At 44.7% G+C, this 15,003-nt stretch overlaps 1 protein-coding gene across 1 annotated transcript in view; it reads right to left on the reverse strand.

Annotated features, from left to right (window-relative positions):
- ddx21 (DEAD (Asp-Glu-Ala-Asp) box helicase 21) overlaps positions 1-15,003 on the reverse strand; it is a 34,652-nt gene that overhangs the window by 1,159 nt on the left and 18,490 nt on the right. Inside the window, exons 8-14 of the mRNA XM_068052400.1 lie at positions 11,287-11,436; positions 10,934-11,095; positions 10,494-10,613; positions 8,748-8,821; positions 7,966-8,125; positions 4,428-4,562; positions 3,225-3,269 (exon numbers count right to left, since the gene is read on the reverse strand). Coding sequence (XP_067908501.1) covers positions 3,225-3,269; positions 4,428-4,562; positions 7,966-8,125; positions 8,748-8,821; positions 10,494-10,613; positions 10,934-11,095; positions 11,287-11,436 — 846 coding nt within the window. The remainder of the gene's footprint in view (positions 1-3,224; positions 3,270-4,427; positions 4,563-7,965; positions 8,126-8,747; positions 8,822-10,493; positions 10,614-10,933; positions 11,096-11,286; positions 11,437-15,003) is intronic.

The raw sequence follows: 15,003 nt of genomic DNA on the forward strand, positions 1-15,003 counted from the left end.
GGAATAATCAACTCAGAGCAGACACCAGGAATACCCAGCTCACACCAGATACCGGAAAAACCCAATGCACTTTGGAGACTGCGATTACCTTCAATGGGAGAGTTAAGGTACGAGTCATAGTCATTATGACACAGATGATGGCCATTTGGCACATTGAGTCCATGCCAGCTCGCTGTAGAGCATTCCAGTCAGTCCCATTTCTCCTGTTCTATCCCCAGAATCCTGCCAGTTTAGTTCCTTCAAGTGCCCATCCAATTTTCTTTTGAAATCATTCAACGTCTCCACTTCCACCACCCTTGTAGGCAGAATGTTCCAGGTCATTACCACTCGCTGTGTAAAAGGTTCTTCCTCACATCCCCCGCCCCCCACCCAGCATCTCTTTCCCCAAACCTTTAATCTGTGTCCCCTAGTCCTTGTAACCATCAGTTAATGATGACAACTTCACTTTGTCAAAGACTGTACCTGCAACAGTACAGCACTCTCTCAGTACTTGTATCAGTATCAGCCTTGATTTTTGTGCTCAAATCCTGGAGTGAAACCTGAACCCACAACCTTCTGACTCAAGTGAGCCACAGCTGGCGCTCTATTGCGTCTACCCATCTATTCTGCCAAAGCGCATCACCTCACACTTCTCTATTAAATTCTGCTACTTGTCTGCCCATTCTGCTAGCCTATCTCCATCCTGTTGCAGTCGATTTGTATCACCCTCACTATCTGCCACACCTCCAAGTCTGGCATCATCAGCAAACTTTGAAATTTTATTCCCTATTCCAATATCCAACTAATCTGTATACATCAAAAAAGCAGTGATTCTATCACTGACCCTTGGGGAACACCACTGTCTACCATCTTCCAGTCTGAAAAACAACCATTTATCATGACTCATTGTTTTCTGTCCTTAAGCCAAATTTTTATCCAAGATGACACTGACCCTCCTATTCCATGAGCCTCAATTTTGTTAAGCAGCCTTCTATGTGGTACTTCGTCAAACAGCCACCACTTTCCCTTGACCTCATCAAAAAATTCAATTAATCAAGCAAGATCTGCCTCTGTGTAGGGGCGAAAGATGTTGGTGCTATTCTTAATGAATACTTTGCGACTGTGCACACAAAAGAGGGAGACGATGCAGATACTGTAGTTAAGAAGGAGGAGTGTGAGGTGTTGGATGTGATAAACATAGGGAGAGAGGAAGTATTAATTGGATTAGCATCCTTGAAAGTTGATAAATCGCCCAGGACCAGATGAAATGTACCCAACGCTGTTAAAAGAAGCAAGAAAGGAAATAGCAGAAGGTGTGGTGCCGGAGGATTGGAGGACTGCTGACGTTGTACCTCTGTTTAAAAAGGGAGCAAGGGATAGATTGAATAAATACAGGCTCGTCAGTCTAACCTCAGTAGTGGGCAAATTAGTAGAATCAATTCTGAGACACAGGATAAATTGTCACTTAGAAAGGCACAGATTAATCAAGGATAGTCAGCATGGATTTGTTAAGGGAAGATCTTTGTCTGACCAACTTGATCAAATTTTTTGAAGTAACAAGGAAGATTGATGAGGGTAGTGCAGTTGATGTGGTTTACATGGACTTTAGGAAGGCTTTTGACAAGGTCCCACATGGCAGACTGGTTAAAAAAAGCCCAAGGGATCCAGGGAAAGGATGGACACAAAATTAACTCAGTGGCAGGAAACAAAGGGTAATTGTTGGCGGGTGATTTTGCGACGGGAGGGCCGTTTCCAGTGGTGTTCTGTAGGGCTCAGTACTGGGGTCTCTGCTTTTTGTGGTATATATAAACAATTTGGACATAAATGTAGGGTCATGATCAAGACGTTTGCAGACGACACAAAGATTGGCCGTGTGGTGGTAGATAGCGAGGATAGCTGTAGGACAATATCGATGGACTGGTCGGGTGAGCAGAAAAGTGGCAAATGGAATTCAACCCGGAGAAGTGTGAGGCGATGCATTTGGAGAGGTCAAACAAGGCAAAGGAATACACAATTAATGGGAGAATACGGAGAAGTGTAGAGGAAGTGAGGAACCTTGGAGTGAATGTCCACAGATCCCTGAAGGTAGCAGGGCAGGTCGATTTTATTAGCCAAGGTATAGAATATAAGAGCAGGGAGGTTATGCTGGAACAAGAAATGCTGGAAATACTCAGCTCTACCTCTCTCTCCACGGATGCTGCCAGACCTGCTGAATATTTCCAACATTTCTTGTTTTTGTTTTGGATTTCCAGCATCTGCAGTGTTTTGCTTTTATTTTAGAGGTTATGCTGCAACTGTATAAATCATTGGTTAGGTCACAACCTGAGTACTGTGTGCAGTTCTGGTCACCTCATTACAAAAAGGATGTAATTGCACTGGAGAGGGTACAAAGGAGATTTACGAGGATGTTGCCGGAACTGGAAAAAATGCAGCTATGAGGAAAGATTGGATAGGCTGGGGTTATTCTCTTTGAAATAGAGAAGGCTGAGGGGAGATCTGACTGAAATGTACAAAATTGTGAGGGGCCTAAATACAGTGGATGTGAAGGGCCTATTTACAATAGCAGAGAGGCAAGTGACTAAAGCATAGATTTAAAGTGATTGGTGGAAAGATTAGGGGGGAGATTAGGAAATTTTTTTTCACTCAGAGTGGCAGGGTCTGGAACCCACTGCCTGAAACGTTGGAAGAGACAGAAACCCTCAACTCACTTAAAAGGTGTCTGAATATGCACCTCAAGTGCTGTAATCTGCAGGGCGACGGACCAAATGCTGGAAGGTGGGATTAGACTGGGTGGCTCGTTTTTTGGCTGGTGCAGACACGATGGGCTAAGTGGCCTCTTTGTGCTGTAAACTTTCTAGGATTCTAAATCTGTGCTGGCTCTCCTTAATTAACTCAGAACTCTCCAAGTGCCTGTTAATTTTTCCCGATTAATGCTTCTAAAGTCTTACCCAGCTCTGATGTTAAACTGACTGGCCTGCAGTTACTAGGAATGATCTTACACTTTTGTTTGAATAAGAATATCACATTTGCAACTCACCAAACCTCTGAAAGGAATGCATTCTGACAAGCTGAATGGCCTTTTTCTGTGCTTGTTTGTGGGAGAGGAATTTTTCAAAAAGGAAAGTTGTGACAGTGGTTAAATTACTTTTTGCAATGAATTGTCTTTGATTAAGGATAGTTCTATCTGCAGAAAGCTGACATGTTGTCAAGGATCAACAGGTCTTCATACAGAAAGGTGCATGTACCTTAAAGGCTTCCACAGAATCTTCCGGAATATCGAAACATACCCCCTAAACAAGGAGATACATAGAGAGTTAGTCCATTCCAGCACACCGTGTACCTGGGACATTTACACAAGGAGATCACAGTTTAGATTTGGTTTCTTCTGGGGGGAATGCTCCATTCCAAAGAAAACCTCAGATCCTAGCAAGTCTTTCCATTAAACTTGGCAGCTGAAGTTATTACATCAATTTTTTTTTTTTACACAGTAGGGTTTTATGGCAATTTGAACATACAGCACAAATATTCACAAAAAAGAAAAACCATCCAAATCACAGAATTGGTAATACAAGGGAAGAAAGGACAAACACCAACAGTGGATCTGATCATAAAGCCGTTGAGATACACTGACCAGGAGCTCGACAGAAACCCCAAAGCTAGCAGCTGCCATCCAGCACCTGCACCTAGGAAGGTCCTGTTTGAGCCCTGATTCAGGACAAAAATCATCTTTCACATTCAGCCACAAGCAACCACCTGGGCAGTGCACTGGCCCATGTCCAAGATTACCTCAGCTCACCCCACCACAAGGCCAAGACCCCACCTCAGAAGTCTGGATTTGATTTGCCAGCTCCCATACTAACTTCTAGTATAGTCAGATTACACTTGCTCCTTTCCAGAAATGGTCTCAGCAAACATGAGGAATAGCAGACTGCACTGGGGGCCTACAACAGGGGAGTCAAAGCACCTAACTTTGCAGGGTGTGAGTGAGCACCATGGAACCTCACAGAAAGTATAAACCCCTGGGCCTGTTCATGTTCCCCACCTTTAGACCTGGGTGTTCTGATTTCAAGTTTATCCGCCAAAGCAGCACTAGAAACCGTCCTTTCCAAACTTCCAGGTCCCTGAAATTCAAACAGGATAGACTGCTGAGGTAATAACATTGAGAATGGAACGGTGCTGCCTGGCCATTTTACCAGGGCCCAGGGGTTGTATACGGCTCTCGCTTGTAGCTACAGGCTGGTCTGAATTGTAGGATTTAAATACTGCAGGTTGTAAACAATGTCACATTACCTGATGAAGGGCCACCGACCTGAAACGTTAACTCTGCTTCTCTCTCCACAGATGCTGCCAGACGTGCTGAGTATTTCCAGCATTTCTTGTTTTTATTTCAGATTTCCAGCTCTGCAGTATTTTGCTTTTATCACATTACCTGTACACTGCCAACATACCTTTTTACCCTTTAGGAATCTCATCCTCTTCACTTTGCTGCCTATAGTCTCTCCCAGCTGTTCCTTCATCTCTCGCCATGCATAGTTGATACCGTGCAACTCTATTGAACAAGCCAACACCATTGTTGTATACCCCTGAGACAGAATCTCTGTGTTAATCTCCAAGTTAATAAAGGCAGACAAACGCATACACATAAGTCTAATAAAAGCAAACATTCATTTTTGGTTATGAGTTAGTTCAAAAAGAAATATCTTTGGCATGCTGAAGAACTGCACAAGAAAATTTCTTCAAGGTAGTTTCTCATTTTGGACTTCAAAAGAACACTGATAAAGGTACCAGATAGTAGCCCCATAACTAAGGTCAGAGCACATGGAATCACAGAATGGATAACAAATTGGCTAAACTAAAATGCAGAAACTGGGGTTAAAGGTAGTTACTCAAACTGATGAAGGGTGTGAAGTGGTGTTCCAAAGGGATCAGTGCTGGGACCACTTGTTCACTATTTACATGAATGATTTGGCTTCAGGAATCAGAAGTGCAAATGGCACCAAATTGGGATGTAGCAAATATTGAAGAAAAATGCAAAATACAAGATATTAACAAACTTGCAGACTGGATGTGAAAATGGCAAATGAATTTCAATATAAGTTAAGTGTGAGGTGGTATATTTTGGTAGGAGGAATAAAGGAGGCCACATACTCCTTGGAGAGCAAGTCTAAATGGGGTAGAGGAGCAAAGGGATCAGAGGTACAGAAACACAAATCACTAAAAGTAGCAATGTTGGCTAATAAGGCCATAAAAAACAAAGCATTTGGGTTCTTTGCTCGAGGGATACAGGTCAAAAGTAGAGAATTTACGCTAAATTTGTATAGAACTCTGGTTACATCACACTTTTGAGCACTGAGCAGAGTTCTGGTCTCCATACTATATGATAAAAAAGGACATAGAAGTGCTGACTATGGTGCAAAAACAATTTGCAAGAATATTAGAACAATATTAATAACTATTTTGCTGACGATACAAAAATAGGTGGGAGGGCATGTTGAGATGAAGATATAGGAATCTGCAAGGGGATATAGATAGGTTGATTGAGTGGCCAAAAACCTGGCAGATTGAGTATAACGTAGGAAAGTGTGAGGTAGGAAGAATCAAAAGGCAGACTATTATTTAAATGGAGAGATTCCAAAAATTGCAGCACGCAGATGCATTAAGTAATTAAGGCAGCAAATGGAATTTTGGCCTTTATCGCTCGGGGTTTAGAGTTTAAAAATAGGTCTTGTTACAACTGTATAGGGTGTTGGTCCCCGTATTTATGAAAGGATATACTGGCATTGGAGGCAGTTCAAAAGAGATTCATTAGGCTGATTCCTGGGATGAAGGGGTTGACTTAACAACTGCTAAACAGGTTAGGCCTTTATTCATTTGAGTCTAGAAGAATGAGGGGTGATCTTATTGAAACATACAAGATTCTGAGGGGGTTTGACAGGGTAGATGTTAAGATGTTTCCACTAGTGGGGGAATCGCGAACTAGGGGACAGAGTTACAAAATAAGGGGACACTCATTTAAAACTGAGATGCAAAGGAACTTCTTCTCTCAGAGGGTAGTGAATGTCTGGAATTCTCTACCCCAGAGAGTTGTGGAGGCCAGATCACTGAATGTATTTAAAGAGGAGGTAGATAGATTTTTAAATATCGGGGAGTTTAGGGCTATAAAGGAGCTGGCACGAAAGAGGAGTTGAGGTCTGGGGCAGATTAGCCATGATCTTACTGAATGACGGGGCAGGCTTGAGGGGCCGAATGGCCTACTCCTGCTCCTATTTCTTAGGTTCTAAGAAGTTATATCTATCAGGAAAGAATGAACAGAAAGGGGCTCTTTAAGAGAAGACTGAGAAAGGTCTTTAAAACCATGAAGCAGTTGAATAAGGTGGGCATCAAGAAGATGTTTCCATTGGTGGGGAGACCAGAACTAGGGGTCATAAATATAAGATAGTCACTAATAAATTCAATAAGAAATTTCTTTACCCAGAGCGTGGTGAGAATATAGAACTCGCTTCTACATTGAGTAGTTGAGAATAGCATAAATGCATTTAAGGGGAAGCTGGATAAACATATGAGGGAGAAAGGAATAGAAGGATATGCTGATCGGATGACATAGAAATAAGGTGGGAGAAGGTTCGTGTGCAGCAGAAACACCGGCATGGATCAGTTGCCTCTTTCAGTGCTGTAAAATCTTATTTAATTCTACGTAATTTCATACAAGGCCACTCTAACAAATTGTCACATAACAGTTAACATTATTAAAGCCAGACACCTGGCCAGTTCCGCCCCGTTTTCTATTTTAAAATCCATGAGCTGACCTCAATACTGCAAATAGCCTCAATGAGCTGGGCTTAGCAGCAGTCAGCCAGAGGTGGTCCTTCTCTGCACTATCCAGACACACGCTGAAAATATGAGTCGATGTCAAGACAAGGACACTAGCTAGTTCAGAGTGCAGGGGTATGGGGAGAGAGCGGGATGTGGGATCAGTTTGGGATTGATATAGGGCTGTGGGGAGAGACTGGAGCAGTGGGATTAGTTTGGGATTGATACAGGGCTATGGGGAGAGAGAGTGGTGCAGTGGGATTAGTTTGGGATTGATACGGGGCTATGGTGAGAGAGAGTGGTGCAAAGGGATTAGTTTGGGATTGATACGGGGCTACGGGGAGAGAGCAGGGCAGTGAGATTAGTTTGGGATTGATACGGGGCTACGGGGAGAGGGCAGGGCAGTGAGATTAGTTTGGGATTGATACGGGGCTACGGGGAGAGGGCAGGGCAGTGAGATTAGTTTGGGATTGATACGGGGCTATGGTGAGAGAGCAGGGCAGTGGAATTGGTTGTGGATCACTGTAGCGAAATGCCAGCACAGATACAATGGGCTGAATGAACTTATTGTGTGCTGTAAATTTCTATGACAACTTTGCTCCATCAACTGGCATAACAACATACTTAGCAAGAGGTAGATGACAGGTTATAATTCACACCTGCCCAGTGGGATCACTAGCAGTGCCAGCTTTGGGTGCAGATTGGCAACAGGTGGCACAGTCTGCAATGTTCTGTTAGCTGGTGCATATGAAGAACAGGGCAGGAGATCTGGCTGCACCCCTCCCCCTCCCCGCATATTTTCTTTGCTGATACCAGGGTAGTTTCCCAGCACTGGCAGCTCTCCAATACCTCACAAACTGACCACTCATTAGTACGATCCTGGTCAGCGAGGACTGACATTCATTCATGAAGAGAAAAACACATGCTGATCCTATTCTCGCCCATCGACTGTGCAACATACATTTAGATGACGGTCAGGCTTATATTCTCCCTTCTTAGCCTGGGAGTGGGGGTAGTGACACACCCCAGTCATTGTCTCAGGTGAGATTAGCCAACATAGTGCAGACTGCCATGTTAAACGTAATACTGTGTCACTAATGGAACTGCTCGTCATGCCCTGAGGGAGCTCTGTGCCACAGTGAGGAATGAACTTCATGCAGATGCTGTCATGCTTACCACATCAGAGTTAAGAAGGGAGCGCTGTTCGATGCTCTTTGCCCCTGAGATATGTGCTAATGCAGCTGCCAAGGCCTCCAGTGCTCCCCGCTGCTCAATCAGGTTTTCAGCAGCTGTACGGAAATGTTCGATCGCTGCTGTCGGAACAGAATCCAAGGACCTTTCAAACACAAATGCAAAAATGTTTAGCTGGTGGAATTAATTGATTCGCCCACCAAATTTAGCACTCATTTACAATACTTTTCATACTTCTCAACCTTCCCCACCCCCTTACAAACCCACTCCCCAAAGATGATGATTTACCGCTTGGTATGGCTCGACGGAAAATAATGGCAACTTTGGAAGCTGAGCCTGAACTGTCCGCGCCTGCAGGTTATTTAACTTCGAAATACATCACTGCCAACTCTGATTGATGGCATTCCCTCCTTGACACAGATCAAGGACTCTGAAAATCTGTTGTTGCAACTATAACTGCCCAACTGCACCCTTGCCTCACGCTAACCACTATAACTTTAATGCACATTTTGGTTATCCTCCTTGCCACGCTACAGACCTCCTCCTGCCCTAACCTCTGCCACGCTCACCCTCCTTGTGTCAGGATCCATTCAGCCTCATCAGACTGCATTTTGTTTCCTCCACCTCAAACACTGAACTCAAATCCTTAACCTATCCGAACTCTGGCCTAGTGGACCCTTCCCTCTGATTTCTGATTACAACATAGGCAGGTATTGGCAGCCAGGATTCTGCAGCCCTGCAGACATCAATCTGAAAGTGGATGTTACCGTATAGCATCCTTGCAGGACGCTTCGACGATGTCAGTGGCCGTTGGAACTCCAACATGTTTGAATGTCAAACCCTTCAAAGACAAAACACAAAATGGAATTTTGTAAAAAAAAAGTCTCAATTGTTGCAGTTTCGTTTCTGAATTAGATTTGTTTTTGCGAGAAGTTTTTATTTACCTTGTTTAATTCAGACAAGGGAAATGAAGCAGATCTCGTTTGCATATTGAAAAATATCTGGGCAGAAATCAGACAGTGGGAAAGGGAAGCGGAGAAACAATCTGTTAGACATTACCCTCTCAGCTCTGACACCCAGACTCAACACCAGGCCAGCTCCATCAGGCCAGAATCTGATCTGCTGCCCATGAGCCCTGCACTAAATGAGTGGGTCATCTCAATCCAGATCTTGGATATCTGTCGTATAGAACTGCTATAATTCACACACCAAAGCTGCAAACTCATTCAGAGAGGCAACAGGAGAGCTGGTGATGGAAGACAGACAGGCTGGAAGGGGCTGAGTAAAGGAAGACAGATTCTGTATCCGAGTTCTGCTGAATTTCACCTCAGCGCGCAGCACTCAATGAAAGGTCAACTTGCAGCCTGAAGATCCCTCACCAAGACCAGTGAACAACTCACAACATATGTAGAAACAGAGGTGCAAATGTTGTGGGGAAACATCACAAGGGCGGCACAGTGGCGCAGTGGTTAGCACCGCAGCCTCACAGCTCCAGGGACCCGGGTTCGATTCCGGGTACTGCCTGTGTGGAGTTTGCAAGTTCTCCCTGTGTCTGCGTGGGTTTTCTCCGGGTGCTCCGGTTTCCTCCCACAAGCCAAAAGACTTGCAGGTTGATAGGTAAATTGGCCATTATAAAAAATTGTCACTAGTGTAGGTAGGTGGTAGGGAAATATAGGGACAGGTGGGGATGTTTGGTAGGAATATGGGATTAGTGTAGGATTAGAATAAATGGGTGGTTGATGTTCGGCACAGACTCGGTGGGCCGAAGGGCCTGTTTCAGTGCTGTATCTCTAATCTAATCTAATCACAACAGGCAACAAGCCTAATAGCCAAATCAACGGCTTGTAATATGAATGTATTTCTTCACCATGTCAAAAAGGTCTCCAGTAAACTCATTGAGCTAAGTAGCTGAGCTGTATTATCAGGAAGGTGCCATGTTTGGTGCTCAGTCCATGCAGAATTAGCTGGCCACACTCAGGGCAGAGGTGCCACATTTACCCCATGTCCCTGGGTTAGAGAGACAGGCAGAATTACCCATGCCACCCTACCTGGAAATTGCAACTTGGGTAGTAGGTGTGAATGGGACCAGGTAGGGTGGTGATGGCTGTTTGGCTCAATAGCTTGCTGTCGATGAACAATGAAGGAACCAGCACACAGGGCACCAAACCTCTGAGTGGTAAACACCTGAGAAGAGGGAATTATGTTCCCATTACTATACCGACGGGAGGAGCATTCAGCAAGTGCGTGGCAGGACTCCATTTGGTATTGGACTTGAGATTTAAACAGAAACAGAAAAAACTGGAACACGCACAGAACCAAACAGAAGTCTGTCAGCAGATGAATATCTCCTCTGGGGTGAGCAGATCTAATAGCCAGAATTTGAAATCAATCCAATTGTTTCTGTTCCCTGCTGGTTAAGGACAGATGCACTTTCACTGGGACAAAGCTTTAACCAATATCATCACTTCTCTAAAGCAATCTACAGAACATTCTTCACATCAAAATGCACTTACAGCTTTCTGCTCCACAAATCTCAATTGGTCCACCTCCTTGCGTTGATAGAAACAGATGCAGACTCCTGTGCGTCCAGCTCTGCCTGTACGACCAGAACGATGAATGTAGGAATCCACATCCTAAATCAGCGATTGATAAAATTAGCAAAAACTCCTTCTGAGAACTTTACAATAATCACCTCAAACCTCAAGTTACAAATGCTTGTACCAAGAAAATGCCCAACATTTCACTTGGGAGATCAAGGAACAAGGTGCGCTGCCTGAGCAACCCCGTCACTACTAAACTCGCTGCCGGGTTTGGAACTTGTCACAAAATACCTTGGACACGAAGCTCCAGGTTTAGGTCCAAATAATTGGACGGATTAATGCTTTTTAAACAATGCTTGTAGAAAATCATCAAGAGAATCCAGTCTAATTTAGAACAAGCAGATGCTACTTACGTTTGGCGGGCAGCTCTGTATTACCAGGTCTACTTCTGGGATGTCTAAGCCGCGGGCAGCCACATTAGTGGCGACAAGGACCTCAAAGGAGCCATCCCGGAAACCCTTCAACGTGATCTCCCTCTGCTTCTGTGGAATATCTCCGTGTAGACACTGAGCATCCTGGACAAAACATCAAAGACTTGGTTAGAGAAATGCCGTGTAGAGCAACCCACAAAATCGATGCTGGGGCGCAGGCCCGCCACGGCACGACGCTGGGGCGCAGGTCCGCCACTGTAATACCAGGGTACATAATTGTCACTGTTTAACACTGTGGGGAGAACAGCTGAACTCGGTGAAGGATGGTGTATTACCTGTTTTATAGAGGTATTCATCACCAGCTCATTTACTTCCTTCTTTGTTTCACAAAAGATAATAGTTCGCCCATAACTGCCACTGTAGACCTGGATGACATCACCAATGACTGCTGCTCGTTGTGTCCAATGGCATTCAATGGCCAAATGCTGGAGGAATGAAGAGAAAGGAAAACTGGTTTGAGGGCTTTGGTTGCAGTTTCTGCTCCTCACTGTGGATTTGAATCTAAGAATGTGAACAGATAGTGAAGACAGTGCGTAACGAAACTCCTATTATGGGCATTGTTTGTGGAATTTTCAGTAAAACCTAATGACAGGCCTGTGGCAGTATCAGACTGTGTCTCAGGCAGTGTCCCATCAATGTGGGGCAAGTGTCTGTAGCGGGCAGGCTGAGCTGTAACGCCAGTGTTAAGTACCAGTAGGTACAGAAATAGAGATCATATAAAAAGTGTATTTCATAACATTAAAGCACACTGGTCTTGGGTATGCTCACCAGTGATCTGGTACAAATTGGTTAAGTAACACTCTGACAACACTGCTGTACCACACTGCCAATCTAAAGGATTCATATTTTCACCCAGCACCGGACAGATCAGAGGGGAAAGCGCTGTTAAAAAGTCAAAATAACAGTACTTTTTCTTTGGTGGCGCTTTATCACATGACATGACAGGATTTTTAATATTCCAACTAATTTCCACCAATTGATTTCCATTCAATTGATAGTACACATCAACCAACCCTGGGACTCCGAACCCTGGATCCCGCTCCCCGGGGATCCGAACCGAGGCTCCTGCTCCCCAGGGTGCCGAACCCTGGCTCCTGCTCCCCAGGGTTCCAAACCCTGGCTCCCGCTCCCCAGGAACCTGATCAACACTGGACTGGGCTTGTCTGAATCCCCAAATTCCTGGGTAACTATTCTCCAGCAGTTTAAAATCTGACATTCTTAATCTCGGTCTCTAGAATGATTCATTATCCAAATGGCAAATGCTGACCAAGGTTTCTTAGTACGGCCATCAGTCTTCCCTAGTCAGAGCCCCCTCACTGTGTCAGGGCCATATTGTAAGAAAGGCTTTCGCAGATAATGATCAACTGCAGACTTCAAACTGAAATCGAACTTGTTTAATACTCTCTTTCTAGTTGAGTTCTCTGCTTGTGAACTGTGGTATGTTAAGTGCAGTCTTGGAGGACTTTCCAGTTTGGCTCCTCAGTGTCAGCATCAACCAACCCATGTCAATTTGATGCAGTGTAAAGCCTTCCCCGTTCTGCCTGACCTCCACAGTATATCTGATAATATACTAATGACACATTTTCAATTTCCCAGACCAGAAATCTGAGAGCTAGTTTAATATCGAAGTGGGGACCGCTTTCCCCTGTGGACCCATAGCCATTCGGAACTAGATTGAGACTGCTCAAATTTGTGTCACACAAGACCCTAGGCCCATAGGGTCGAAGGCAGCATCTATCCAGCATTTCAGATGTCTATCAGGAGTAAACAAAGGCATTGGACCATTAAAAAATGACAAATTGTGTCTCAAGGTTGAAATACTGCTCAAGTGTTTAATGATTTTTTTTTAATAAAGTTCACAAAAGAAATAAGGAGAGAAATGCCAGAATTGGGTGCACAGTTTAAAAGGAAATGTGGACAGGAAAAAGTTCAAATCTTGAGAGGATGGTTTTTGAATCTCAAAGTAGATGAGACTCCTAGCTCTGACAATTATCCTGCCAGGGTTAACATTTGCGAGCACTGTTGTGAATATTGTTCAGATGTCATTCAACTCAAAACATAATTCAAGAGGATTGGAAAATAGCAAATGTGAATTTCAGCTTCAAAAAAAGGCAAGGGATGAACCATCAAACTATAGATCTTTCTTTTGGAAAGATGTTTGAAAGAGATAAATTTAAGCACAAGCTAATGCAGGGAGGGCGGCAGCGAACCTGGAAGGAGTCAGCAGTGGAATCAGACCTATAAATGAAAGAGCGGGGCTCGAGACCCTTCACTAACCTGAAGTCCGGGGATGGCGGCAGCGATCCTGGAAGCAGTAGGGACTGGAATCAGACCTATAAAAGAAAGAGCAGGGCTCGAGACCCTTCACTAACCTGAAGTCCAGGGACGGCGGTAGCGGACTCTGACTGTTTCTGCACGCGCTCTATTTGGATTTAGTGTAAAAACAACGAACAGCGACATCACTGAAATTCTGTGCACTGATTGGTCGGTGGGCAGCAGCTGTTATTGTCTGGGATAACTATGATTGATTGGAGTTTTAAAAAAAGGTTCCTTTTAAATTAAAGCCCTAGGATAGCTACCTGTAACGTTTTAGTATTTACTGGCTATACTAGTGCTGTTTGCATGGAGTGAGGCTGTAAGTTAAGTGTAGGTATTTTCATTGGCTGGGGGCAATGGAAGGTGCTCTTTGGTCTTTTTCTTTCTCAGCCTCAAAAGGTACAGGGGATAAAAGTGGATTGTAAATAGCTGGTAAGATATTACACAAGCAAGTGTTTTTTTCATTGTCAAAGTAAGTAATGGCGGGACAGCTTGGCCAAGCAGAATGTATCTCCTGTGCAATGTGGGAATTCGTGGACGTGCCATGTGACCTTGGCAAACATGTCTGCAGAAAGTGTCTCCAGTTGCAGAAGCTTCAGCTTCGGGTTTCGGAGCTCGAGCGGCGGCTGGGGTCACTGTGGCACAGCCATGAGGTGGAGGACTACGTGGATGGCACGTTTCAGGAGGTAGTCAAGCCGGTGCCTAGGCAAGCACAGTTGGAGGGTGACTGGGTGGCTGCCGGACGGACAAAGAAGTCAGGACAGGTAGTGCAGGAGTCACCAGAGGACATCCCACTTTCTAACCGGTATTCAGTTCTGAGTATCAAAGAGAGAGAGGGTTCCTCTGGAGAATGCACCGAGCATCATGATCGGAATGTCATGGCTGACTCGGCTGTGCTGGGATGGAGAAAAAGGGACAAGGTGGCAACAGTGGTAGGGGACTCTATGGTTAGAGAAACAGATAGGCGTTTCTGTGGTCGCAGATGTGATTCCAGGATGGTATGTTGCCTCCCTGGTGCAAGGGTCTTGGATATCACTGAGCGGCTACAAAGTATTCTGGAGGGTGAGGGTGCACAGCCAGAGGTTGTGATCCACGTTGGTACCAATGACATAGGTAGAAAGAGGGATGAGGTCCTGCAAAAAGAATTTACGGAGCTAGGCAGCAGACTAAAAAGTAGGACCTCATAGGTTGTAATCTCTGGGTTTCTTCATTGTCACAGGCTAGTGAGTATATGAATAAGAGGTTAGAGCAGATGAATGCATGGTTGGGGAGATGGTGTAGGAGGAAGGGCTTTAGATTCTTGGATCACTGGGCCTGTTTCTGGCGAAGGTGAGATCTGTTTAAGATGGACGGTTGCACCTGAACCAGAACGGGACCAGCATCCTTGCTGGGAGGTTTGCTAGTGCTGTTGTGGGGGGGGGGGGGGGGGGGGGGGGTTTAAACTAATTTGGCAGGGGTATGGGATACAGAGTGGAAGCACAGTAGGGGGTGTTGTACAATCAAATATAAATGTGAAGCTAAGTCAGTCCGGAGGACAGAGTAAATGTAGACCTGTTAAGGCTCAGGCAAATAATGCAAGGCTGGACTGTACCTATTTTAATGCAAGGAGCCTCACTGGTAAGGCAGATGAATTGAGGGCATTGATTAACACATGGGAATATGATATTATTGCTATC

The sequence above is a fragment of the Heterodontus francisci genome, chromosome 20, assembly GCF_036365525.1.
Source record: "Heterodontus francisci isolate sHetFra1 chromosome 20, sHetFra1.hap1, whole genome shotgun sequence".
In the NCBI taxonomy this organism is placed as follows: domain Eukaryota; kingdom Metazoa; phylum Chordata; class Chondrichthyes; order Heterodontiformes; family Heterodontidae; genus Heterodontus; species Heterodontus francisci.